The 27,535-nt window shown below is 41.5% G+C and overlaps 1 protein-coding gene across 3 annotated transcripts in view; it reads right to left on the bottom strand.

Moving 5' to 3' along the window:
- SLC5A6 (solute carrier family 5 member 6) overlaps nucleotides 1–27,535 on the bottom strand; it is a 51,915-nt gene that overhangs the window by 6,025 nt on the left and 18,355 nt on the right. Inside the window, exons 1-16 of one of the 3 annotated variants that reach the window (XM_087949127.1) lie at nucleotides 23,265–23,394; nucleotides 16,759–16,997; nucleotides 16,036–16,640; nucleotides 13,832–13,897; nucleotides 12,190–12,241; nucleotides 11,117–11,184; nucleotides 10,803–10,957; nucleotides 10,505–10,645; nucleotides 10,171–10,300; nucleotides 9,663–9,751; nucleotides 9,449–9,561; nucleotides 9,277–9,344; nucleotides 6,819–6,905; nucleotides 5,847–6,019; nucleotides 3,599–3,702; nucleotides 2,255–2,376 (exon numbers count right to left, since the gene is read on the bottom strand). In XM_087949127.1, coding sequence (XP_087805253.1) covers nucleotides 2,255–2,376; nucleotides 3,599–3,702; nucleotides 5,847–6,019; nucleotides 6,819–6,905; nucleotides 9,277–9,344; nucleotides 9,449–9,561; nucleotides 9,663–9,751; nucleotides 10,171–10,300; nucleotides 10,505–10,645; nucleotides 10,803–10,957; nucleotides 11,117–11,184; nucleotides 12,190–12,241; nucleotides 13,832–13,897; nucleotides 16,036–16,365 — 1,698 coding nt within the window. In that variant the 5' untranslated portion in view covers nucleotides 16,366–16,640; nucleotides 16,759–16,997; nucleotides 23,265–23,394. Of the gene's footprint in view, nucleotides 1–2,254; nucleotides 2,377–3,598; nucleotides 3,703–5,846; nucleotides 6,020–6,818; nucleotides 6,906–9,276; nucleotides 9,345–9,448; nucleotides 9,562–9,662; nucleotides 9,752–10,170; nucleotides 10,301–10,504; nucleotides 10,646–10,802; nucleotides 10,958–11,116; nucleotides 11,185–12,189; nucleotides 12,242–13,831; nucleotides 13,898–16,035; nucleotides 16,641–16,758; nucleotides 16,998–23,264; nucleotides 23,398–27,535 lie in introns of those variants that run through there. The other 2 variants (XM_026671591.2, XM_087949132.1) reach the window with 2 other exon arrangements.

Here is a 27,535-nt window from a genome sequence, read left to right as displayed (position 1 = left end):
AGCACCAGGAGAGTTGTGAAAAATATGGGATAAGATTGTAAAGGAATTATATATTTATTTCACCCAAAAGGGGAGTATGTTAGGTATAACATTGATACCAAATATGGTTTGGGTGAATAAATATATAAAACTTAGATATCATGGTTTAAGTGCTTATCCCTTTAAGCACAATGCAGCAGGCAATTAGCCGATTAAGGGTGCGGTTAGAAGTTACAATATAAGGAAGCATTAGAAGCTGGAAAGCTTACTGGCTGTAGCTGTAACTGTGTGCTGCTGCGACTAACTGTGATTACTGACTGTGAGTGCCTGTGACTGAACTGTTATTGTTTGCTACTGTTTGCTGATTTACTGCGTAAGTCTACTGAATATCCAGCGTTTGTTTCTCTGGAGAGTGAAACCGGAGGAGGAGAAGATATCTTTATCGGCTGATAAAGATATTGCAAGGACTCTTAACTTGGACTATACTAGTGAGTCTTACTGGATGGAAATACTGTGAATGACTTAATGGACTGAATGACAATGCTTAAAATCTAACTGGATTAAAAACTATTTAAACTACAAACAGTGTTTGTGTTCAGTGTGTGTATACTCTGGGGCCCTTCCGCTCTCCTTTGGCTTCCTGGCTTGACTACTGCTGCAATACTCTGCTAGGGGATAATCCTCAAACCCTAACACCTTGTACCTCATATTTTCTTTCCCTCTTTCTTTTTCCTTCCCTTAATTTCCTATTTTTATTTTTCTTTGTATTTTACACATTGATAAAAAATAAAAGTTATAAAATTAAAAACGAAAAGGGTTTGTTAGAAAGGAGGCGGCTCTGAGGAGATAGGAATTGATGGAGGATTCAAGAGAATCCTGGGATGGTCAGTACAGAAAGATTGCAGGAACAGGAGGGCACTACAGTATGCAGGAGAAGAGGCAGACTATGCTGCATGGAGCACAGAAGATATAACGAAGGGAAAACATGAAGGAACAGGAGATGTTGTCCAAGCTACCAAGGAAGATTCACCTTTGGACAGTACCCTCTTTTTTTGGAAAAGCTCCCAGGAAATTATTTCTGCTTGTCCTCATACAGCAATTTAAGAGGGAACAAAATCAGACAATAGATACTCTTCAACTTACAACCATTTGTTTAGTGATCGTTTGAACTTACAATGGAACTGAAAAAGTAACTTATGACCGTTTTTCACACTTATGACCGTTACTTGGCAACTGGTTCATAGTGATGACAATTGCAGCGTCCCATGGTCATGCGATCTCCTTTTGCGATCTTCTGACAAGCAAAGTTAATGGGAAAGCCAGATTCACTTAATAACCGTGTTAGTAATTTAACAGCTGTGATGATTCGCTTAACAACTGTGGCAAGAAAGGTCATAAAATGGGGGCAGAACTCACTTAACAACCATCTTTGCTTAGTAACAGGAATTTTGGGGTCAATTGTCAAAAGTCAAGGAGTATTTGTAGTTTTAAAAGACATTGCACTGCACAATATAGAAGGAAGAACAAAGATGGAGGCTTGGCAGTATCAAAGAGAAGTCTAAAAATGTGAAACTAACAAAGTTCAAGCGTGAAAAAGCTTGAGAATCTCTCCAGGACACCAAATAATTTCTTTTCAGTAAAGTTAATTATCCCCCAACAGCTTCATTTAGAATAGCATTACTGGGAGACACACTCTAAAGCAAAGCTGGCTGAGGAATTCTGGGAGTTGAAGTCCACAAGTCTTAAAGTTGCCAAGGTTGGACACCCCTGCTCTAAAGCTTTCCTGCAATGAGTGCTTTATTTAACTTTCAGTCTACTAACAGGAAGAAAAATGTGGAAAAAAAATGCCGCACTGTATACAGGACTCCAAAGGAGATGACATTCCAGGCACATCACTTCTATAGCCCACATTCTGATAAATTGATGCTTTGTAATTTATTTCCTAGTAGGGAAACCCAACTGACAGCCATTTTGTGAGAGCATCCACAGCATGTTTTCAATTTCCAAATGTATCCATCAATATACCAAATGCCTGGGTCTCTTAGCCTAATTTCAGTCAAGTCTCTGCTCAATGCAACAACTGAAATTACAGAATCCTTATTAGTGGCCATCCAGCCTCTGCTTAAATACTTTCTCAGTAAAGGAAAACTCTTTCTTGCTTTGACTGCCAAATCGTGCACAAATGATAGGATGTTTCTCCTTATGTGAAACTAAGATTTGCTCCTCCATAATGGCCACTCTCCCTTGTCTTCTGATTAACAAACACAAATCTCACCTCTGCAGGGTCACGCACTCCACAACGGAGCATTTCATGGTACTTTGCAGGCAAACAGCAAAGTAATCGCGGCAGCACTAGAAAAATCGTTTTGGGATTTACATCCTTCCCACGTGTTGGGCCTGCGAGAGAAAGACGATGACATTAGCAAGGGAAGGGAAGGGAAGCAGAAACCTTGTAGGGCAGTTCCTCTGCCTGCTGAGTCCAGGAGTAGCATTAGTAAGGCTATCAGGAATGGAAAGCAACTCTTTGCAGAATTTAGATTTACAACTCCTACCAAGGAAAACAAAGAATCCTAACCAGGGGTGGGCTGCTGGGGGTTTGCAGGGGTTCGGGAGAGCCCCTAGCTAAGACTCGGAGAAGCCCCCAAATCCCACTCCTGGCTGGCCCCACCAACCCCTCCCTTCCCCTCCCCGGAGTCTCCATGCAGCATGTTTTGGATGCAGACAAGTGCAGGGAGGTTCAGGGAGGGCGAAAAATGGGCCTCCCGGAAGTTCGGGAAGGCCGGAAATGGGCCCGTTTCCAGCTTCCAGAGAGCCTCTGGAGCCCAGGAAGGCCATTTTCATCCACCCAGAGGCTCGGGGAAAGCCTCCAGAGCCGGGGAGGGCAAAAACGCACCCCACCCCACTGTGGTGCAGGAGGCTGACTAGGCCACACTCATCATAGTCACGCCCATCCAGCAATTGGCCAGAGAACCCAGTTTGCTAAAATTTCTGAAGCCCACCCCTGATCCTAACATTCCTGGGTAAGGACTAAATAGAATGCTATCTCGAGGCAATCAAACATTGTAAGGCAAGATTTAGACAACCTAGTTTCCCTTGATGTTTTGGATTTCTATTCCCATCACGTTCAGTGGCATGACCAATGATAAGAATTTGTGGGAGTTGTAGAACAGCTAGGTAGAAGACACGAGCTTTCCTATAACAAGGTGTATTGACTGGAAAACCAAACACTTCTTCCTTGCTTTTTAAGCTATCTCTTAGCACTGCAAACATTTCACTCCGATCTTTACCAATATCAAAACTTGATTTTATTCATTTTATTTATTCCTGACATTTGCATCCTTTCTTTTTATAAGCAGTTGTGGCAGTTTACACTGGAAGTAAAAGGAGATACTTCCTCACTCTTTTCAAGTTCTCCACTCTGCAGATGTAATGATAGTGTGTAAAACAATGGCAAGCTATGTTTGAATATCCAAGATCAATTTCTCAGCAAGACCTAACCTTGATGGCCTTGCCATGCAAAATGCATGTATTATACATAGAGCTATTCCATATATACTTGGGGCTTGTTTATGTTCTGGATGGTAGTTCTAGATCCTATGTATTTAAATATGTTACGTACCAGTGAGAAGACTGACTAGTAGTCCTACCACAATAACTGTGGTAGAGTTGTGTGCGCTGTACCACATGTATGATAAATTGTAAAACTTCCGCAACCCTGTCAGCCTAGAAAGAATTCAAAGAGATACATGTCAAGAGCTATTCCATTCAAACATCTCCTCAGGCTAAATAGTAGAACAAAGCCAGAATCCCAAAGAGGAAGTTCCACAAGCTTCTTTTAGGTTATACAGCAATCACTGCATTCCCTCAGTTCCATTGCAGCCCCTGGTTTTCTGTCCCTCAAGAATTAATGTCCAAAACAAAAGATTTGAGCAGTAATTAGCTCAAAAAAGGCAGGTTGATTTCAAAATGCAGTAGGGGACCAGAAACAACATGCTCAATGAAAGTCACACAGATTTAACAAAAAAGATGAGAAAGAAGCCCAAAAAGAATGGATCTATCAGTAGTTGTTAGCTAAAGTGATAGATGCAGTCTCCAAGTTGAGAAATGTTTTGAAACCAGTTATTGCAGAGCAAATACATGAGAAAACAGTGATTCATCTTATCCTTGAACTTTTCTCAGTTGGCTATTGTGAAAAGCAAGATATTGGATTAGAATCAGTGATCCCCAACCTTTTTACGCGCGACGCCCGGTACCGCATCAGCTGGGCGCCATGCGCCGGTCACCGGCATCAGCTGGGCGCGCGCATCTTTTTGATGAAAAAGTGCTTCCAGTGACCTCACTTTTCATCCAAAAGATGGCGGCGTTAGCGCTCGGTGAGCTTTTCCGGGTAGAAATGGCTTTCTACCGGAAAAGCTCACCGAGCATGCGCCGCCATCTTTTTGATGAAACGTGCCCGGTGAGCTTTCTGCCGGAAAGCTCACTGGAAGCACTTTTTCATCAAAAGATGGCGGCGCTAGCAAGCCAGCGGCCCGGTAGGACTTGTTCCGCGTGGTTGGGGACCCCTGGATTAGATGACTCTTTAATCTGGTCCAACTGCAACTTTTAATAACATGTTCCAATTCTTACAATGACCATATAAAATTGCCATTGCTAACACTTATATGTTACAAGAAAAGCAGTCAAAAACATCCTTTCCTCCATAAAGTTTGATTAATGCAATTGTCTTTCAGATCTCATTTGATCCTGGCCTCTCGAGCCTGAGGTTAAGTGGATAGTAATTATGATAAAAGTGGTAAAAGAAATTTTTGTAATTCAGGATACCTTCACTTATAGAAGTCCTCCCTAAGGAACTTTTCATTGTTCTGTTCTGCTATTCTGTTAAGTGCAATTCCATATTGATACTTTATTATCTTAGTTCTATGCTCCCTATAAAGCTTTATAAATAAATAAATAGCTAACGGGGGGGTTGAAACCAGGAACTATGTTGCTCACAAGACACTCTTCTCTAAGTTATTTATATCAGTGTTTAATTATTGCTCATAAATGGACAGCTTAACAGTTATAAAATAAAATAACAATAAAAATTAATATAAAGATCCACTGAGAAAAGAAAAGATAAAAAATGGACTTGAGAGGAAGAAATATAGGAAGAAAAAGAGGTGATAGCAAGAACTAGATAGAATTAGCTAGAGAGAATGGATTAAAAAACACCCAATATTTGAAAGCACCTCCAAGGATTGAAATATTGCTTGGAGAAGTTAAAAAAAAAAAGATATTTTTTGTAAAGTGCAAATACGTTTAGGGTTAGGGCTAGTCTGAACCTACCAACAATTCAAGCATTGTGGAAATATGTTTTTAGGGGAGGAATAAGAGCATTGTTGAAAGCCCAAGAGGAGCATGTCTTGCAATGGATACTGCATAGGCACAGGACAGCTAAACTTCTTGCTGAGGCAATATTTCGGTTAAACAAACATTAGATAATGTTCTGAACTGTGAATAAGTCAACAATTGAAGTACTTGCTAGAAAAGAAGCAGGGCAAGGTGAGAACTTTCTCTTGGATAAGCTTCAAAAGGCAAGGAGGTCAGGCTGTGACCTTTATGAAACTTAAGAAATTGAGTAATGTTTTGGAGAGGAATCTCCTCCCTTACACGTCCTAAACATTTGCTTCTCAGGCAAGGTTCCTTCTATTACCACTATCTTAACAAAGCAATATAGAATTTTGCAATGAACCACCTAAGATTTTTGGAGTCAGGCAAACCTGACTTGACAGGAATTCTGAGGATGAAAGTTGGATTTTGCAGCATGTTCCCAACCTGTTACTTCAGCCCAGAAGATATTGGACCACAGAACATCATTCTTGTTTTACCTTTCTGGAGCTGTTGTTGAGGTCAACAATGTTGTCATAACCACAGTAGTCAGATTCCCATCAGTTGCTAACACAGTGGGATCAGGAGACACAGATTGGTAGTTGATAACCATGCTCCCAATGCCCACCCAAAATGCCATGGCCAGCCCAGCAATTAATCCAACTACAGCACCCTGTGGAGAAACAAGGAGTAAAGTGTGAGGGGCTTTCCCACATGCAAAGAAAGGCTTATTCCCCAAAAGGTCTGAACATAAACTGGCTGGTTCACCCAATATGGCAGATTGAATCTACTGCAATCCCTACTTAAGTCCTACGAAACAGACAATCAAAATAATCAAAAATTGCTCTGGTTAAATAGGGGGCAGCCATTTCACCAGTTTCTTTGAGGAAGCTGGCCAAGTTCTGGTTTGTTTTTTACAGTTAAACAAACTAAAAATAAACACCAAATCAGATAGCAGAATACATTTGCCTTCTGTCCTCTTTTCTCCCTGCAGGAGCTGAAAACAAAAAAATAATGATAGAATGTTTCCAGACAAGCTCTATTTTATAGAGCTGCTCTAGGCTCTTGCCTCTGTGACCAGCAGCTGGAACAGAAGGTGAACATTCTCTGTAAAGACAACACAGATCATTGAGACAGGGCAGTTTCATCCAAGCCAACTCCAGCTAGGTGAATACTGATCTTCTCTTGCCCCATTGCTGACTCAGTTTTTTTTTCTTTGCATCGCACGCTAACTTCATCCTTGAGTAATAGCAAACAAGTTCTCTGAGTATACTAGTTGCATGGAATACACACCAAAGTCATCACTTCTGTAAGCTTGCTTCTTTGGCAATACTATTAGAAACCTGTCTTGCCACCATCCTCCATCAGATGTATTGCCAGGTGAAGGGTGCATGTATGTGCGTGTGTATGCTGAATCTGACATTGGGCTCAGGTATGAGGATCTGCTCAGCCGCTGGGGTAGCAACACTTACCACAGAGTTGGCACAAGGAAAGAACATGCCCAGGCAGAATAGTCCCAGCAATGGTCCTCCCACCATGCCAAAGATGCTGATGGCAGCCTTAGAAGAGAGAAAAAAGGAGGGGTCTGATTTGGGGGTTTTCCCATGAAAATCTGCCTTCTGCTGAATCAGATAATTGGTCTACCTAGTGCTGCCTGCAGATACTCCTTCCTGAATCTGGGACTTGCATGAAAAACAGATTACTGAGTGACCACTTTCCTTTATTGTTTACCCTCAGTAAACATGATAAGGTAACAGAAACACAAAAATGCTGTATCTTTGTTAAAATAAGCAAATCCAATCTGGCCTACAGGCTCCTGTTCTAATGGCTGAGCCAGAAAAAAATGTTCAATGCACAATATTTTGTTAGGGCATCAGGAAGGATAAATTCCCTCATTACCTCCTAAAAATTCTGGCAACTAATATCACCGGAGAGCTGTATTTGATTAAGATGCATTTGGTGCATTTGATGTCATCTATGATCCATACAGCAACCTTCCCCAAGTTAGGTGCCCTCCAAATATATAGAACTTCAATTTTCAGAACTCTCAAGCATGGACCTGCTGGTTGAGGGTTATAGCTAACAAATGTTGGGAAATTTATACAGTGGCAGCCACATAGACAGAGAAGGCAGAATTATAATTCTCCAGGTAAAATATCAATTTGGCACAAATGTAGTGAATTTGTGGTGACTGCCCTGAAAAAAGTATGTAATTTGTAAAATATGTAAAACAATGTAATTTGCTATATTTGCATTACATCTTTGGGATAGAGTCCTCCATACCTTTAATTGCCACAGATTTTGCAAGCACTTGCTATGTGGCAATAGGCTCATGCTGCTGTAGTTCTTTCCCAAAGTTGCAAGAAAATAGATTATAAAGATGTGGTTGGGCAATTCAGGGAATAGCAACAGAGAAGGAAGAAAAAGATGAAGAGCATTAAGTAGCTGGCCAGTTGTTCAGCCCCTAGGTCCTGCATGTCAACTCAGAAAGAGCCAAGCGGGGTGGAAGGCAAAGAAGAACAAGACTAAAAGTAAAAGAGAATGAAAAAATAAAATAAAAAGCAAGTAACAAAGGAAGGCAAAAGAAAAGAAGAAATATGAGAGGGAGGGGCAAGGATTATGTTCTGAGAAGAAAAAGGAGGCCAGGAAGATTGACTTGTTACTTTGACAAGATATTTCCTATCAGCACCCAAGAGGAAAATCAGCTAAGAATATATTATTTAAAAAAGCGGATGATAAGGGCTAAAATGTTTCTCTCCTTTGTGGGACAATAAAATCCTCTTGATGAAGAAGCCAGAGTTTATTTTGATTCTGCACTGCAGATGATATCACCAACAACAGAAGGCCAACAGAGAAAAAAACGCATACTCTTTGACCGATGCCTAAAACTGAGAGAGATTCTTTCCAAACATGGTTCCCACGGTTCTCTTTAGCAAGATTTCTTAAGAGGAGGAGGAGGAGATTGGGATTACAATAATCCTATTATTTGGATAACCAATTTATCCATGTGTACAATTAAGGTGAAGATGTTTTAATTTTATTTCTACACCTTATGATCCAATGAAGAGACAGGTCTTTTCAATTATAATGGGAGTTAACAAAGATAGATTATGGGGATAGAGTGCAAGTTGCTGTAGAAGGAACACATCCTTTAAAAATTACAAGAGCAAGCTGGCTCTCCAAAGGGGCATTTGTCTACTGTTGAGTTAGTTAATTTTATCATTTGTTAACACACATTCCAACCTGTTCTGATGATTTAATTTGCTTTATATTGTTAGGTTGGAACTTTAACATTCTAAAAATGTTTAAGCGTTATAATTTCTTAGAGCTACCACAAAGAAAAATGCTGTCAATTTTACAATTTTCATATCTATGAAAACATTATGCCTTTCATGTTGTTTTATATCTTTTGGTCATGTCACAGACTGCAATGAAGTATATACATACTGGTAATGGAGAATTTTGCAGATGGCTGATTATGTAACCTTTATCAGTCTGTGCACAATAATTACAAAAGGCTTCCTTCACTCACAAAACAGAAAACTACAGAAAATCTCATATCCCAGGGAAAGAACATTTCTGTAACAACTTCAAAGCAATTCACTGCTTTGAAGTTATTGAGATGACCTTGGAGAAGGCATCCAGAAGCGTTAGAACAAGAAGAGCAGAAGAAGCAGGGGTTAAGGGGTGGGGGAGAGAAAGTATTTTAAAAAAAGACTGGGTCCCTCCTGACTTCCTGGATTTTAACAAGGAGAGAGGAGAAAACACAGGCAGACTTGCACGAACCTGTTCCTATAGACTAATCTCAGTAAAGCATAGTTCTAGTCTTCCTGATTAGGTCTACCTTGTAAAGCTGACAATTCATAATGCCACATATCTTTTGGGGAGACACTTCTCCACATGCTTTCCTGTCTAATGATCACTCCTTACCTGTAACACTGGACCCATCATGGAGGAGATATAAGCCATGCCCAGGCAGAGAACACCATAGCCCAGAGCTGGGAAGAGAAAATGTCAAGACAATAGAGCCAAACTGAATGTTGGCAGGTAGAGGATGCCCTACGACTGCATTAGACTACAAACTTTGACAGGCATCACTCACCTAACAATTTGGAGTAGAGTGTGGCACGTCTCTCAGGAATGTTGTTCACATATGGGCGGATCAGGTCTTCCATGGTCACTGTTGCCAGTGAATTGAAGGCTGAAGAGATGGTGCTGTTGAGATGAGAGGATTGAGGAAGGTAGGAGGACTATGTAAACCAAGACCCCTTACATCAAGCCCAGACCCTAGGTCCAAAAAGGAAAGGAGGGTTTACCTTAGGGAGCCACTGAAGAGGCAAGCTACAAAGAGACCAGGCAAGCCAGGTACTTCTTGAAGCACATCCATCACAAAGTAAAGGACCATCTGCAAAAAGGAGGATGTGGGGTGAGGAAAAAGATGAAAGGACAGAGGATCAGATTGGTGCAAAGGACTGCCACAGGCATTGTGTGATGCAAAGCAAGCAAACAAGCAAAATCTTTCCAGGAGCGCACACAAGGGAAAGGACATCGCAAAGTACCTGAAGATATCACTGTTACCCAACATCAGATTTCAGGGTGAACACATTCACTTTTCATCATGCATGGATTTCTGCCAGTCTGTGTGAAACCAGACATTTTCTCTTACCCATTAGACTGAAGGTCTGCATGCAGACGTGCGGATATGCAAATGGAAGGCAGACACCCCTTCAGCAAGTGCAGAAAAGAAGGTGTGAGTAAGAGAATAGTGTAAGCCTTGTCCCACATGCTAGCTCCAAATTGTGCACATGTAAGAATTTGGTCAACCTGATCGGGTGAAGCGTTGAGCTGCTCCTGTGTCAATTGGTGGTCTTGGTAGTAGGCAAACATGACTAAACCAGTGAGGCAGCTGAGGCAGAGCACAATTTGCTGGCAGGGGAACACTGCATAGCAGGACCTAAAGGAAATAAGAAAAGAAGGGACAGTGTTAATTTAACTAGTTACACTTTTCAACCATCTGCTTTCTCTTAGTTAAATCTCCCCCCCGCCCCCTCAAGTCCTGGTTCCATACTCAACCAAGCAAAGCATCTACAGAGCTTCTTCAGATATCCATCACTGTAATTCCCCAATCCTCCCAGTAGCCCACAAGTGTCACACTTACAGCACAGCTTGGCGCTCTGAACGGGAGCTTAGATACCGTTGGACTTGAGCCTGGTTTACTCCATAGAGAGCCAACATCATGAATACACCCCCAAAAGCCAGAGTCCAAAAGGTGTGTCGTTCATAAGGGTCGGGATTCAGACTATTGGAGACAAAAGTCAAGGGTCATGGGAACATCAGGCGTGTGTATGCACATGAACTAAATTGCTTGCAGCTAGGGGAGCACAAATATGAGTGCTAAGAGGGAGATCTTCAGTTACAACTCTGTAGACAGGAAAGAAAACTCGTCCCTCACTTACTCAATGCCTGATATCTTGCCATTCTCAGCAGCCAGCTTCCAAACACGATCTATGCCGCCAACCTTAATAGTACCCACTACAATCACAGCCACCTGCCCTGCAAACATGACAAATGTCTGGAACACGTCGGTCCAGATCACAGCTTTAAGTCCACCCTACAAAGAGAAAGAATCTGCTGTCAATAAGGGAAGCAAGATGAGAATCTTGAATCCTCACCACACAGAAGTTTGGATCTCTATCAAAGACAAGTAGCAAGGAGTTGTTGGAGTTGGGGGAAAGCTATCTCACCCCTTTTTCTTCAAGAAATTACTCACCAGGGCAGTATAGAGGGTACAGACTATGCCTATGGTCAGCACTGAAGCCCAGATGTCAAAATCGGTCACTGCAACCAAGAAAGAACTGTCAGGGAAAGGCCTAATTGCTGAAAGCCTCTTCCCCAACAAGCTAGAAATGTTCCTCATCTGTTCACATTGAGGCCAAACCAGGGTTTTGGGTCAACCAGTGTTAGCTTTCTTTGAGCAGATCTTTTACACCCCCGCCCCGCCCCCCAGCTCAGAAGAACTTCCTACCAGTGGTGGTATGCTACCAGTTCGGCCCGGTTCAGCTGAACCGGTAGTAAAACAAAAAAAAGCCTCCGAGGATCAGCTGAGAGGAGGAAAAAAAGCCTCAAGGATCAGCTGAGAGGAGGAAAAAAAGCCTCAGAGGATCAGCTGAGAGGAGGAAAAAAAGCCTCAGAGGATCAGCTGAGAGGAGGAAAAAAAGCCTCAGAGGATCAGCTGAGAGGAGGAAAAAAAGCCTCAGAGGATCAGCTGAGAGGAGGGAAAAAAGCCTCCAAGGATCAGCTGAGAGGAGGGGAAAAAAGCCTCCAAGGATCAGCTGAGAGGAGGGAAAAAAGCCTCCAAGGATCAGCTGAGAGGAGGGGAAAAAAGCCTCCAAGGATCAGCTGAGAGGAGGGAAAAAGCCTCCAAGGATCAGCTGAGAGGAGGGAAAAAAGCCTCCGAGGATCAGCTGAGAGGAGGGGAAAAAGCCTCAAGGATCAGCTGAGAGGAGGGGAAAAAGCCTCCAAGGATCAGCTGAGAGGAGGGGAAAAAGCCTCAGAGGATCAGCTGAGAGGAGGGAAAAAAGCCTGACATCAGCTGAGAGGAGAAAGAAGAGAAAAGGGCACCCGCCCCTGTGCCTTCCACTTCTTTATTCTCTCAGCTGATTGGCGCTTCAGGCTTCAGCTGGTGCGTGGAAAGCGGCGTGCGCGCCTTAGGTGGGCGTGTGATCACCAAATCGGTAGTGGAACAGGTAGGATCCCACTGCTGCTTCCCACCCTAAATTCCCATTGTGAAAATGGATCATTATGTTCCTCACTGGACCCTCAAGAATATGGCACTTTACTCACCTGCATTGAGAGCCAAGGCTGGGGCATAGAGGACCACTCCCATGTATATCACCTAGGAAGACAAAATCAGTTCCAATGTTGGTGGACCATAGCTGGCTCTGTGACCCTCAGGTCAGAGGAAAGTAGAAGACAAGACAAAAAAAGGGGACCCATATCTATTGCCTTCTCCTTCCAATACCTACATACATTCTTTATTCAAATAATATTCAAGGTGTTATCTTCCCCCGAGATTTAGAGATAGGAGAGGGAAAAACAGACCTCAGGGACCATTTAAAATATATTGTCTAATGCACTTTAATGCGACTTTTCCATCAAATGCCTTCACAAAAGCCATGCAATTATTTGTCTGAAAAACTGACTTTCTAGAATTTTAGTGAGAGATTTCAAGAGTCGTTCAATTATGCAATGTAAGACTTATTATATAATGTTTACCTACTCTCTACCTCAAATCGTCAGAAAACAATGGTAATTTCTTAACAATTATACTTTGAATGATCTTCAAATGCCATAAAAGAGAGATTTAAAAACCCATAGGCTGCACTGCAGTTACAAGTCAGCAATAGCAATACCACTTACTTATATACCACTTCACAATGTTTTACAGCACTCTCTGAGCGGTTTACAGAGTCAGCCTATTGCCTCCAACAATCTGAGTCCTCATTTTACCAACCTCAAGATGCAAAGATGGAAGGCCGAGTCAACCTTGAGCCAGTCAGGATCGAACTCCTGGCCTGTGGGCAGAGTTAACCTGCAATACTGCATTCTAATCATTGCACCACAGCTCCTTTTATTTGCTACTCACCTGTTTATTTGTAAAAATTATGAAATCGGGTTACAAATAAAATAAACAAAGAGACCTTCGCAGCAAGGCAGATTTGGATCCACATATTCCCTATACTGTGGAGCAGGAAGAGGATGAGGTCTTAGGACTCCAGAAAGTGTTCAATGAAGCCAAAAATGTCACGAGCAGAGGTGGGATTCTACAGGTTTGGACCGGTTCGAGTGAACCGGATGTTAAAATTGCATCTGGTTCACTGAACCAGTATTTGAAACCACCGGCTGGCCCCACCCACCCCACCCTGCCCCTCCTAGGCGTCTCCACGTGGCCCATTTTCAATGCAGGTAAGTGCAAGGTCCGCGTAGAGGTCTGGGAGGGGGGAAAACGGGCCCTCCAGAAGTCTGGAAATGGGCCTGTTTCTGGCTTCCAGGGGGTCTCCAGAGCCCGGGGGAGGCTGTTTTCACCCTCCCAGAGGCCCGAGGGAAGCTTCCGGACCCTTGGGAAGGTGAAAAACGGTCCTCCCAGAAGTTCTGGTAGGCCACGCCCATCATGGCCACGCCTACCCAGCAACTGGGCAGCAAGCCAGTTGGGATTTTTGAATCCCATCCCTGGTCACAAAGAAATAAAGTTTGATATCTGGACTCAAAAGATGCACAGGAGTGTGATTTGAATAGGATAGGAAACCTATCCTTGGCTAGAGATGCAAATGAATTTACAAAGTGAAGAGAGAAATAAGAAATGAGGAGATGAGAGAAAAAGAGCCAAAACACAGGATTAGGCAGGAAATCTAGCACCTAGATCAAAAAAAGAGGAAAAGATTGTTCTCATTACCAGAACAACAATATAGATAATTTCTGTACTTACCATCTGGAAGATGAAGGTGGCTGTTCCACATAGTCTCACCACCTTGTTGAAACGCAGCTCCAGATACTAGGAGGGCAAACAGAACAGGGAAAATGATGGGGTTGTGGAAAGACAGGTAGATACAACCCTAATAAACTTTTCTTGCTCAAGACTTTGGCTCCATGGAAAATAAAGACCAAAACATAGGTGCTCATCAGTGGTCAAATGCCTAAATTTCTTGGGGGGCGGGCATATAATTATATCTCCTGACATTCCTCCCAGCCCATGCTAAAATTTTGCTGTTTGGTGCAGCTGCTATTGCCCCACATTTGTTTTCCAACCCAAATTACAGTTTAGTTCTTCTGATATTCCCTACCTAGAGGGAGATGGGATAGAATAATAGAATGAGCTACAGGAGTATATATATTTGGATTGGGTTTGTGAGGAGTAAGTTTGTCCTTAGACATTCAGCCCATGGCATCCTTCCCCAGGCTTTCAGTCTAAAAACAATGATTTCAACCAGGATTTCAGTTATTTTAAACATTTTCTGTTATGGTCTCCAAAGCAAGTGGAAAAGTGCAGAAGCTATGCAACTTAAAAGCTATGTGCAAAGGAATTCATTTCCTGTTTAGGGAAAATTAAATTAGTAGTATTCAACTTAGAACAGATTGCAAGAAAGAGACTAGAACTGAAAGCTTTTTTACACTGCCGCTTTTACACTACCTATAATTTTCAATTTTTCCCTTTTGTAAGGTACTCTGTCCAGAGTCACAAACTGAGAGAGGCAGCTTAATAAATAATTTAATTAGGTACATTTTTTGACTACCGGTATCTGTCATCAAGCCAGGGTTGATTGTTATTAACCATATACAGCTTCAAATAATTTAATGGCTTAGTAAAAACATTACCTACAAGCCTGTTCACATCAAGAGGTCAAATAGCAAATTTTACAAACATGGAGTCCAAAGATTAGTTCTTAAATAATAAACTCAATCCAAAACCTGTCCATATTTGTTTTCTTTTTCCTTTTGAGCTGCTTTGACCACAAGAATGAAGAAAACTCCGTTGCAAATATCAGGTTAGGGGAACATGCAGTGTTTGGCCCGACATCTGCTATTCCCTAGGAAAACTGGAGGAGCTGCTGCTGTTTTTGTTGGTTTAAGAACTAGTTGTGCTTCTGTAATATTAGGCCCAGTAACATCCGAGGTAGCAATCTTCAAACTTGTAGGGTCTCCTTTTTTTTTTTTAAGAAGAATACTGAGCTCCCCCAGCCAAAAGACACAGCTGGATACAAAATAATGGCTCAGGTAACAGAGCCTCGCACTAATGAATTTCAGGAGTCATGTATAAGGATGAGCAGCATTCACAAGCACAAATCTGATTGTCTAACTCTAATACAAAAGTCCAAAAACCATTATAACCATTTTAAAAGCAACCAACTTATATTCTTATTCTCACTGATAATAGGGCAAATATATTATAGGTATAGTTCTAGGAAGAAGTAAATTGTCATAATTTTTAAGAACCAAGATCCATTTTATAGTTTGGCAGCTTTCACATGTAATTTGGTCATAAAACATAATAAATTTATGGTCCTTGTCATTGCTATATTAAATAAATCTTGCCATAAATGCTTCAGAGCATACAAAGTCTGAATATAGAACATTATCAACCAAAAAATTAAAAGTGAAGAAAATGCCACCCTACAATGGACAACGTCACCATCTTGCAGGCTGTCCACATCCATGGGATCCCCAGGTCTGATGGCACTACCAGGTCCTTCGGGGAATTTCTAAATGCCATCCCAGCAAAAAGGATGGGAGTTAGAGCAAAGATGAGCAACTATGAGCAGTACAAAGTACCTATCAACAGAATTGCACCCCATATTTCATATTATGTCCAAACCTCCACAGCTATACCCTTACTCTGTATTGATGAATTTATAACAGTAGATGTTGCCAACTAAGCCACAAGCATTGGCTATCATTTAAACACTTTCTCTCTAGGAGAAATCACAGAGTAAGCTATCGATAACTCTAATCCATTATGCGGGTATTTTTATGCATTTAACTTGTATGTTATCTTTTCAAACGTTTTTCTCCCTGAGGCAGCAATACAATACTCTGAAAATATTTGTTTCTGTAAAGCTATAAAATACAATATATTAAACATGCTGGTGCCAATTCTCATATTCTCTGTCCATAGAATCTATGTACAACACTTACCTCGTATGTACTGGTAAGTCGCAGGCGATAGAAGATTGGGATGAAGATATGAGCTGGGATAAGAAGCCCCAGAAAATAGGAGCAACCAAGGAACCAGTATTCAGTCCCAAAGCGATAGATTTCAGAGGGGACACCAAGAATGGCCACAGCTGACTGGAAAGTGGCAAGTAATGAAAAAGCCAGAGGTAAGAAGGTCATGCTACGATTGGCCAACAGAAATTCTTGGACAGTGCGCTGCTTCCCACCAGTCAGTGCATAGAAGAGTCCTATCCCTACAGAGAAGACTAGCAGCAGCACAAAAATAGCATAGTCTACCACAGTAAACTTCATTGTTGGTGTGATACAATTTGCTGACACCTTTGAAAAAGTAGTGGCTGGTGGAAACCGTTGGAGAGTCCAGCTGTTGAAGAGTCCAGCTTGTTAATAACTCTTGTTCATAATGTAGAAGCACCCATCATGGGTAGGGCTAAGCTGAATTCTACCAGAGCACCAGGCTCTGTTTTGTCCACTGCTGGAAATGCAGACAGCAGTCCATCACCAAAATGCCAAGCAAGTACTTCACACCCAGGATCCTGTTGAGGCTGGCATGATCAAGAATAGCCAATCTGGAGGAAAGAAAAGAAAATGCAAGTTTGCAAGTGAATAGAATGCCAGAGCATACAATGTCCAAGGAGACATTCATTTCAAATTCCAACGAAAGCTCAGCTTACGCATTGTTCTGACCTTCATTCAGTCACCTCAGAATCTCAAGGTTCAGGACTGAGCAAGGAAAGTTTTCTTGACCCAGCAAGGATTGGCAGGCTTCCAAACAGGGTAAATGCTGGCAACCAGCTGTAACCCGTTCAAGCCAAAAACATTTCTGGCCTTTTGCACAAAGGTCCATCCATCTCCCAACAGCAGAGGCAGGGTGGAGTTGACAACTTGCACAGCAGGAGTGAAGGCGTCAGAGCAAAGTACTCAGTCTGGGCAGGCCAAAAACAGCAGTCAGGAGAATCAGCAGGAGAAACATTCAACATTTTTTTCCTAATAAAATATGCTAGTACACACACCAAGGCAGCCAACTATGACACTAGCAACCCAGATGCTGAAAGAAAGATCCAGTTGAGTAATTAATAGATAACTGGTATATTTGGTGTACCATTTAGTTGCATGTGTGAGGTAATTATCTTGAGGTTATAACCCTATCAAATCAAGGCTTCTTGCCTACAATGTTTTTCTTTCTTTCTCTCTTTCTTTTTCTTCCTTTCTTTCTCCCTCTCTCTCAACACACAGGCACAATTCTCAAGCCTCATTCATTCACACAAGCAGAGAAAACAGAGTCTCCCCCTGAACTATAGCACTTTGAAATGCATATTTGAGTTTCGATTACAAAATATTCTTTCCTACAATGAACCCCCTTCTCTATTAGAAAAAGGAGGTACTGACATGAAGGATAAACTAGGATTTCTACTGACAGATTAATTTTCTGTGTGTAGAGCTTGGCTGTGGTCATCTAGAAATGGAGAAAGTTATATTATACATCCTTTATTCAGAAGATCGATTAATTATAAACAATTAAAACAGGTTCATACTGTAGGCAAAGTTAACATAGGATTAAAAATATTTCTAGTTTAGAGGCAGATGAATAAATCTCTCCTGTGTCTTTAATATACAAAGTTTGGCATAAGAACCATGAATGTTGTTCCTTTCTTTTCTAGTTTACACAGCTTATCTTTTTTTGCATTTCCTTTTCTCCTTTGTCCAAATATATGGCTTGTAGTCACCTGCTGTGATTATGTTGAACTGAGTTTTTAACATTGGTTTTTAAATGGCTGTATGCTTGCTGTTTTTATTTTAATATTTTTGTTTTGGTTGCTTTTAATTGTTGCAAATTATCCAGAATCACATATGTGAGAAGAACAAATCAAATAAATAAAAAATTGTCAATTCCCTCTCTCTTCTGGAATCCCTCCATACTCTTACTTTTTTTTTAATACTTTCCTTGTAGGCAAAAAAAAGAAAGAAACCAATTAAGTTTTACTAGCATTAATAGATTGTGTATAAGCCTGTGTCAATCAATATAATTATTAAATTATGGTAGCCTCCATCTTCAATCTGTATAGCCATGACACACAATTACCACTTCATCTGATAAGTTCCAGAGACAGAGGTCAAAGGATTTTTATATGCATACTGTATGACAAAAGAAGCTGGGCTCTTTTTATAACTACAAGAAAATATACCCTACAAAACATGTAATTGCCCTGTTTAAAAAGCCTTCCGACAATTTGTGTCTAGCTTTTATCACTGAGGGACATCAGACTGACCTCAGAGGTGTCAGAAAACATTTCATCATCTATCATTCCAGTTTCAAAACAGATAAGCAGAGTGCTGTAATTTGGAGCCTACAAAATACTTTCCTTGGAAAAGAAAAGATATGGTAATTAATGCTCTGAAATTACTCTGATGGAGAAAGATGAAAAAAGCCTTCAGATGGCTCAGTGTTTACACAGGCAGGAAAAATGAACATTCTCTTCCACAATGTTTCTATGAATCCCACCACAAAAATCTTTTTCTGAATTATTCTGAGAATCCAGATAGCAGAAGGTTTTCTAAAACCATTCTCTGGCCTATTGAATTTAGCTAACTTTCACCTGATAGTTCATTAATCTTTTAAATATGGAAGAGATTTCAGTCTCATGAAATAAAAGGAACATCCAGAATTTTTTTTAAAAGCCTTCAGCAGAATCAGGACAGAAAAACTGTGATGGATTGCAGCCTGGATTCCCAGGAGGGAGGGGGTGCATTCCAGAGGGCAAAAGGCAGCGTTGGCAGAAAGAGGGTTAAAACAATTCCTCTCTAGCTCTTTTCAGAGTATATCTGTAGTTATTCAGAGTTGCTTTAGTCTGGCAAAATTCTGTCTATAGGTGAAGAACAATAAAGGAAACTATTTGAAAGTAACTCTTGTCATTTATGTTTCTGGGGGCCTACGACAAAAAAACAGGCAACTTTCTCTTAGCCATTAGCAATCCCTCAGCATCAGTGAAGAAATATGCAGTCAAGTGGAACCCAAACAAAAACTCTTGAGATGGTGAGGAATGACATTATTGAGACAGAAGCATGGCCTGTTCCAGGTTTAGACAACAGCTGCTGAAGGAAACTAGCTTGAAACAAGAGACAGTGAAAAATGACCTCGAGACAGAAAAAGTGTAAAGCAAAGATAGAAAGCCTTATAGGGCTTAACCTATAACCCAAATTTCCTCTTCAGATAATGTGAGAAAGACCAGGAGAAACAAGAGCTCAGTGTGAACGGAATACAGGTAGTCCTCAACTTACGATCACAAGGGAGCCCAAAATGTATGTTAAGTGAGCTTTGCACCATTTTACGATCTTTCTTGCCACAGTTGTTAAGTGAATAACTGCAGTTGTTAAGTTAGTAACACAGTTGTTAAGTAAATCTGACTTCCCTATTCAGTTGTTTGCCAGAAAGTGATCACATGACCCCTGGGCACTGCAATGTCATAAATATGAACCAGCTGCCAAACATCCAAATTTTGATCATGTGGAATGCTGCAACAGTCATAAGTGTGAAAATCCATCATAACTCACTTTTTTCAGTGCTATTGTAACTTTGAACAGTCACTAAACCAACTGTTGTAAGTTGAGGACTACCTGTAATTGCCATCCTTTGAAATCACAGCCTCTGCCCGTGTCTTAGCAATTTTGAGCCCCAAATGGTACAGCAGTCCAATCATGGCAGAGACAGACTACAGATTTCTTTTTTATAACTACAGTACATTGTGAAGATCTTCACAGGTTCCTTGTATGGGAGAGAATCTGTGGCTTCCATGGTCTGACTGCAATACATTTAAGGACACCAGACAGAATTTGCCAGCCCAGTGATTGTTCTTTCCAATCTATCTGTAGAAAACAAGCTTGCCAAGCGTGGATGTTAAGAGTCATAGTGAATTGACTGCAGAGCTAGTAGATACCATCCTATCCTTTGTGGAAAACCACAAACAGTGGCTCCTCTGCCTGACCCTGGAGGCTCCCCGTAGCAATGACAAAACAAAGGAAAACATAACCATATTGTTCCAATATAGTTAATATTTATGTAGCCTGTTTTCTGGCATTTTAGAATATGAACCAAGTGTTAACAGCAAACCAAATCTTTTGTTATTTTGGCGTTTTGGTACATTCTCATCTAGGCATGATTAATAATTGTTAAGTAAATTGAGGTAGGCCTGACCCAACAGGCACACAATCTATGACAAAACATGGAGAAAAGAAAATAGAAGCATAATATACTAGTAACAGAGAAAAGTGAAAGTAAATGGAAACGGCTTAGTAGCTTGAAAAATCTTAGGTCCAAATCGCCTCAGTGATCTAGCAGTTCAAGTTTAGCCAAAAATAGGCTCCCTTGGAAATTAATGAAGAGTCAGAAAGACTGCAGAGAAATAGATTTATTATATAAAGGGCTTTACTTTGTGCAATCATCAAGAGCACTGAAATGAGCAAGACCTTTAAAGAACACAAAAAGAAAATTAGTTTACACAACTGATTTCTCTTCTCTTTATATGAAAGTATCAGCAAGCTTTGATGCTGTAAACAAAATTGGGGAGGGAAAATATTATGAAGGAAAGTATTCTAAACAGAGAAAAACATGTCTGGAAAATAAGCAGGATTAATAGCTAATTCTGGCTAGGGATATTGAAGGCATAGTTAGTGGAATTAAGGCAATTGCAAAATAGGCAGTGGCTTGTTAAGGCTTGCCAACCAAAGATTGCAAGTTTGAGGATCAAGGAGAAAGCACCAAGGAAGGATCCTACAAAGAATACAGAGTCATAGGGTGGAAGGGACATCAGAGATCTTCTAGTCCAACCCCCTGCTCAAGGCATGAGACTTAATACCATCCTAGTCAAATGGTTGTCCAGAATTTTTGAAAACCTCCAGTGATGGAGCATGGTGGCACAGTGGCTAGATATACCGCTTCAACTGGTATTGTAGGCTAATTCTGCTGAATGCTGGCTGCCAGCAGTTCTGCAGTTTAATTCTCACTAGCTCGTTAACTCAGCCTTCCATCTTTCCTCAGGTCAGTAAAATAAGGACCCAGATTGTTGGGGGCAATATGCTGACTCTGTAAATAGCTTAGAGAGGGCTGTAAAACACTGTGAAGCTGTATATAAGTGTAAGTGTTATTGGTATCACAACTCTGGGAGGCAAGCTATTCCATTAATTGTTCTCACTGTCATAAAATTTGTCCTTACTTCTACGCTGGATCTCTCTTTAACAAGTTTCTATCCATTACTTCTTGTCCTGCTCTCTGGTACTATGGAGAATAAGTCAATCCCCTTTTCTTTGTGGCAGCCCCTCAAATGCAAATTCAATAAGTTCAATACTCTAAATAAGTTGCTTCAAGAAATCCCTAGATCATTTTGCTCTCTACTAAATTCATATTCTGATGGAGAACTGGTTTTCTTCCAAAGGCAGTATGTGGCCAGATATATAGCCAATTTGTTTATCTGCAGTTAAGGAAGAATTTCAAGGCAGATGCTCCAGACTGCCCCTCTCAGTAGACTGACCTTCATCCAAAAAACCCCAACTTTTAATCTCACAGCCATAAACGCTATTTTAGGTTGATAATGCCAAACCTCTGCCTAGTCACATCGCTATAATCAATCTTAATGTAGCAATAGCCACATCCTTTTTTAATGTGACATAATGTCTCCAATATTATATTAAATTAAGTTCATAGGTTACTTTCACCCGTCCTAAGGATAACATAGGCTAAAAAACAGAATTTCAACTGGATACAAGCTGCAAGTTCTTAGTCAAGGGCACTCTGCACAAAACTTTCCATCTACATTGAACATGTCAACAAATTAGGGCATTTGAGATATGTTGGCTTCCTCTTGAGAAACCTCTACCATTTGCTTACTTAGATAGGAGTATCCTGTCTCAGAGATTCACTCTCACAATTGCCTTCTGACCAGGAAGCATCATCCTGAAAACTCTAAATCATATATAAAGCGGAGAATAACTCATTGGGGAGGATATCAAAGCTCCCTTTTGTTTGTCAAAATTAGGCTACAAGTGTCTGGCTGAGCTTTATCTCAAGATTTGCAAGATTCTAGGCATTCCATGTCAGATGCAATAATTCCAGGCTAATTGCTGAAAGCACTAACAATGAAACTAAAGGTTAAATATTTTGGACAAACAATCTGAAGTTTGGAATCAGGGGAGAAGATCATTTCAGAAAAATATCAGAAATAATTGTCAGAGATAAGTAGCTAGATCTTATCATTGATGACGCATGAGCTTAAATAATTCAAAGAAGCAATTACTAACAGGCAATTCTAACAAACTGAAGTTGATCCAGTCACAAAAGAACTGATTGAACGCAAACCTCATAGAGCTTCTCCTCTTTAGAGTTTGAAAAAACTTGCTGGCCAGTGAAACCTGAATCTCAATCAACTTCTCCCCTACAAGTTCACTGACCTCTAAAATTAAATTACTTTAGAGATATTGTGAGAAATGTATGTCAAGACTTGGAAGAAAAAATCTTGAATGAGGTTCAGAGCACTTTGGACAAAAACCTAATAACTTCAAGAGCAGGCTGTGACCTTAGCAAATCTGGCAAACTCCTTCCGTGCTCATCTCAAAATAAATTACACCTGTTAGCACAATTACAGAAACAAATGTTACAGATATAGCAGAGACAATTGGAGCTAATCAGAATATGTCTAACAGCAAGTGTATTTATATGTCTTAGGAAAAGTCTGACATACCAACAGTCTCACCCCATGCGCAATCAGCCAGAAAAGGCAGGTAATCCATAGTATGGGAATTATGTTCTGTAGCCTCAGAGGATCCTATGCAATTGCATAGATTATCACTTAGGGTCCACACAGTATCTTCAGTAGAGCGATATGCTACCCAACAGAATAACAGAGTTGGAAGGGACCTTGATGGTCATCAACTTTGCCCTGAGGCTCCTTGTAGCTGGAAAACAATGCCTCCTATCTGGATGGAATTCCCAACCTAACCATCTCAAGGCTCTACCTGTGCCAGGAAGCAGAAGGTAAGGGAGGGGCTTATCTAGATTCCCTGCTCGTGAGAAACTATCAAAGAAAAACATGCCTAAACACGTGTAGCATCTTTGCCTATAATCAGGGAAGTGGCGGGGAAAGCTTTTTGCTCTAACACTAGAAAAGCAGCTTTTGCCCGGGGAGGCGGTCCCCCCTACTTACCACGAGGCGAGCGATGGATGAGAGTTAACCGCAGCTAATCTCTCCGCCGCTCGGTGATGTACGCACGTGCAGCTCTGCTGCCGCCGACACTTCGGGTCTCACCGCTGGGCTGACATTCCCAAGGACAAGCACCGCCCACTTCGCGCATCCGGATGACATCAAGCCGCCCATGCCACCTGCCGCCATGTTAATACCTGGCACTGGCTGCGTTTCTACTGCAGGCATGCTAAGCTACAGATTAACTTGATAGGGTTCAGCTCGGCACGTTACGAAAATCCAACCAGCGCTGTTGCTTTATAGTTGAATGACCCGTGTACAGTCAGAGAATGTATTACCGTAATTCCTAAATTGCTAACCATGGATAAGCGTATCGTGAAACGCAGCTAAACAAACACAGCTTGCTTAAATGTTTGCTAAATGAGCTCATTTTTCACATAAGCAAAATACGCTGAAAAGCCAACGAATCAAATGAGAGGAGTTTGCGAAACATGCTATTAAGCCATAACCAAGTTTAACAGTAACCATTTAAGAAACCCGATTCAGCACATAACGATGTCTTTCAGTCCAATAGGTTCTCAGGGTGAGGCAGGGGCTTTCTCAGCCAACTACAGTGAAATACCTCAGCTGACATATTTATACCCCATCTTTCAAGTTACTTTTGTAACTTGAAAGCTACAAAGTCAGATTAATAACCATTTACAGCAGTGACAAATCAGATATTGCTCAATAAGGTATCTAGATTTGCTAATTCACATTACTGAACCATGTCAGATTTCCAAAAACAGCTGGAAACTAAGTACAATTCATTATCTAGACCAGTGTTTCTCAAACTTAACCATTTTAAGATGTGTGGACTTCCTTTAGCTAGTCTATGGAGCCACTAGGAACATTAAGGTCCTTCCCACCCATAGAAATTGATTTTCAATTTCTGTAAGGAAATTCTGCAAGGAATTCTGCTTTTCAATTCTGCAAGGAAAAGGGCTGCACTTGGGAAGACAATTTTTTAATAACTTTCATTCCCGAAAATGAATTCCCTGCCTCTTATTCTGGGCATGATGATGGCTTTGTGTCTTCATACAGAGTATCCAAGCTCATGGCACCTAATAGAGGTCCTTGTGAAACTCAAATGTTTGACTTTCAGTTTCTTCCTGCATATATACACAAAACAATGGGTAACTTGCTAATATAAGCTAAATAGACTGTATTTAGCTGATATTATAACTAATTGTTGAATGTTAAATAGACTGGTTTGGCTTGTGGAAACTGGTTTTTTTTCCCTACTCATTTAAAAAAGCAAGAGATTTAGCAATTGCTCACCCAAAATATAATCTGTTTTATTCCAAGTAGCACAAAAAAAAAAAAAAAAACCTTCCCCAGAATTGTCCATACTGATATTTCAACAATACATTATTGACCCTAAAACCAAAATGGTTTGTAGGAGTTCATTAGCATTGTAGAACTTTTCACTATTAATAAGGAATCACATTCTTATTAAGGCCTTTTACATAGTTAGAAAATTGGAAATAAAATGGACTTGGGCTGCACTTTTAGAGACTGAGTCTGTAAGCAGTCACAACCAGGGAAATATGAGGAAGGTTGTTGTCTTAATTCCAAGCAGGAACAGAAGACAACAGCAAGTGGAGTTAACAGAAAATTCAAAAGCTGATTGAAAGCTAGTTTCATCTAAGAGGGCTTGATGTTGTTCTCTCATCCCCAACTGTGATGGTTCTGAATCAATTTTTGGACTATCTTTTTAAAGGGCAACGTAAAATTCAGATGGTGACATGCAGTTAGCTTTTGAAAAAATGGTTGGGCTATTAGTTATAACAGCTGTTTCTATTAAACTGGAAATTTGCTGAATTTAAATAATGGGTATTGCCAGAACTAATCAAATGTTATCTAGGGCGTGTCAACATTTTCAACTTTCCATTTCCAAACATTAGAGTTGCTCAAAAGTTGTGACCTGACTTGGGGACTGTAAAGATTTTTTTGGTTACTTTCATACTTTATGCAACCCCAAACCCACTTATTTATCGCAAAGTGCCAACACAGCAATTTAACCTGAATACTGAGGTTTTACTACCTAAAATAATGATAAGGCAGAATTCAGCTAATTGTTCTAAGAAAAACATGATAAATGCACTTTTATGCCCCTTCACTTTTTTCTGCTTTTGAATTATTATGTTTAGTAACAATAATAAAAATCATTATCCTTTCCCTCCCTCTTTTTCTCTTTCCCGCCCTCTTTCTCTTTTCCTCCCTCCCTCTTTCCTTCTCTTTCTCTTTCCCTCTCTCCCTGTCTCTCTTTCCCTCCCTTTTTCTTTCCCTCCCCCCCTCTCATTCCCCTTTCACGCTCTCTTTCTCTCCCTCTCTCTCTCTCTCTTCCCCTCCTTCCCCTTTCTCTCTCTTTTCCTCCCTCCCTCCCTCCATCTGCCTCTCTCTTTCCCTCCCTCTCTCTTTTCCTACCTCCCCCCCTCTCTCCCCCAGGGCAGGGAAAGGAACCTCTGAACTGGTGCTGGGTAATGGTAATCTGATGTCCAGAGCCCAAGGAGCCCAGGAGCAGTGTGCCGAGGACCAGCTAGTCGGTGGAGAGCTGAAGACCAGCTGGGCAGCAGGGCATCAGGGCATCACAACTCCAGCAGCTCTGCAGGAAAAGCAACTTGTTACGTTTGGAGAATAATGGAGACCAGACATCTGACCAGTGACTTCAACTCTTTAATAACAGTAAATAGAATAGAACAGAGCAAGGCTATGGGCAGCAGTAGCCCCTTTTATAGGGTTGGCTGCTACCCTATTAACCAATACTAAGTGCATCAAGTTCAAACTAATAACCAATAAGAAGTGTCCTAAGCTTGGCCAATCAGGGGCTTGTTATGACCCAATCCTTGTTCGTTGTTTAAGGGCCAATCAAATGTGCAGGCTTCCAAAACCTGCTTTGCATTTAGGCTTAGTAATTTTTATTCATTCACAACACCCCTCCCCCTTGGGTTCCGTTTGAGGGGAGCTGTAACAAAATCTTCAAGGTAGATAGGCCGTTTGGTCTGTCTGGATGATTTCCGTGGCTCCACCAGGTTTGTTCTCAAGTCCGGTTCCGGTGGAGCGTTTGGATGATCTTTATTAAGTTCCGTTTCGCTGCACGGTGATTCCGTGCTGCTTCCGTTGTTGTTGTCTCCGCCAATCAGTGTTTCTTCGGGGTTTCGCAGTTCGGTTTCCCCCGTGTTCAAGTCCCATGGAAAAGTCAACTCCCTCCCCGCTTCAATCCCCGGTACTTCGCTGGGCCGTAGGTTTTCCGTTGGCCTGCTATCCATCATATCGAAGTCAATTTCCTCGATATTTCCTCCCCCCTCAGTTGGTGAACCCGGGGAGCCATGGGCGCTGGGTAGTAATCTTGAACGGAGTTGGTCTATGTGGCGTTTCCACACCCTCCCATCGTCTGTTAGCAGGCGGTAAGATTTAGGCCCAGTGAGGTGGGTAACGGTTGCGGGTATCCATAAAGGGTCGCCGGAGAAGTTTTTGGCAAAGATTAAATCGCCTACCTTAAATTCCCGGCATTTGCTGCTGGAGCCGAAAGGCTTTTCGGTGCGTATGTGGGGTGGAGCCGGTCGAGGTGCGATCGTAGTTTCCGCCCCATAAGAAGTTCGGCCGGCGTTTTGTTGGTAACGCTGTGGGGCGTGATGTGCTGCAACAATAAAATCCGATTGATTTTCTCATTGATGTTTCCGAATTCCATTTTGTGGAGGGTCTTTTTTACAAACTGTACCATGCGCTCTGCACGCCCGTTCGCCGCAGGGTGCGCGGGCGAGGTCAGCGCATGGCGGATGCCCCGGTCAGCAAGATATTGTTCAAATGGTAATGCTGTGAACTGTGGGCCGTTATCCGAGACGAGGACGTCCGGAAAACCATGTGTGGCAAATAACCTGTTTAATTTGTTGATAACTGAGTCCATTGTAGTTGTGCTCATTCGATGGATCTTGAGCCAATTTGAATAGGCATAGACTGTAATAAGGAAAGTGTGCCCTTTTGTAGGCCCCGCAAAGTCAATATGGATACGGGACCATGGTCCTCTCGGAGTTTCCCATTCGGTTGGGCTTGCTTTAGGTGGGGCGTTGCTGACGTCTTGGCAACGTTGACAAGTAGCGACCCAGGCCTCGATTCTTTTGTCGATTCCCGGCCACCAGGCGTAGCTCCGTGCAAGTGCTTTCATCCCCACGATGCCCGGATGTCCGTCGTGCAATACCGCTAAAACAGTTCGTTGCAGTTTGCTCGGGATT

The sequence above is a fragment of the Notechis scutatus genome, chromosome 1 (genome assembly GCF_049901735.1).
Source record: "Notechis scutatus isolate UNSWTSFEM ecotype Mainland chromosome 1, rNotScu1.2, whole genome shotgun sequence".
NCBI lineage: Eukaryota > Metazoa > Chordata > Lepidosauria > Squamata > Elapidae > Notechis > Notechis scutatus.
Note: the sequence above shows the minus strand (reverse complement) of the source record. Positions and strands in the feature narration are given on the sequence as shown.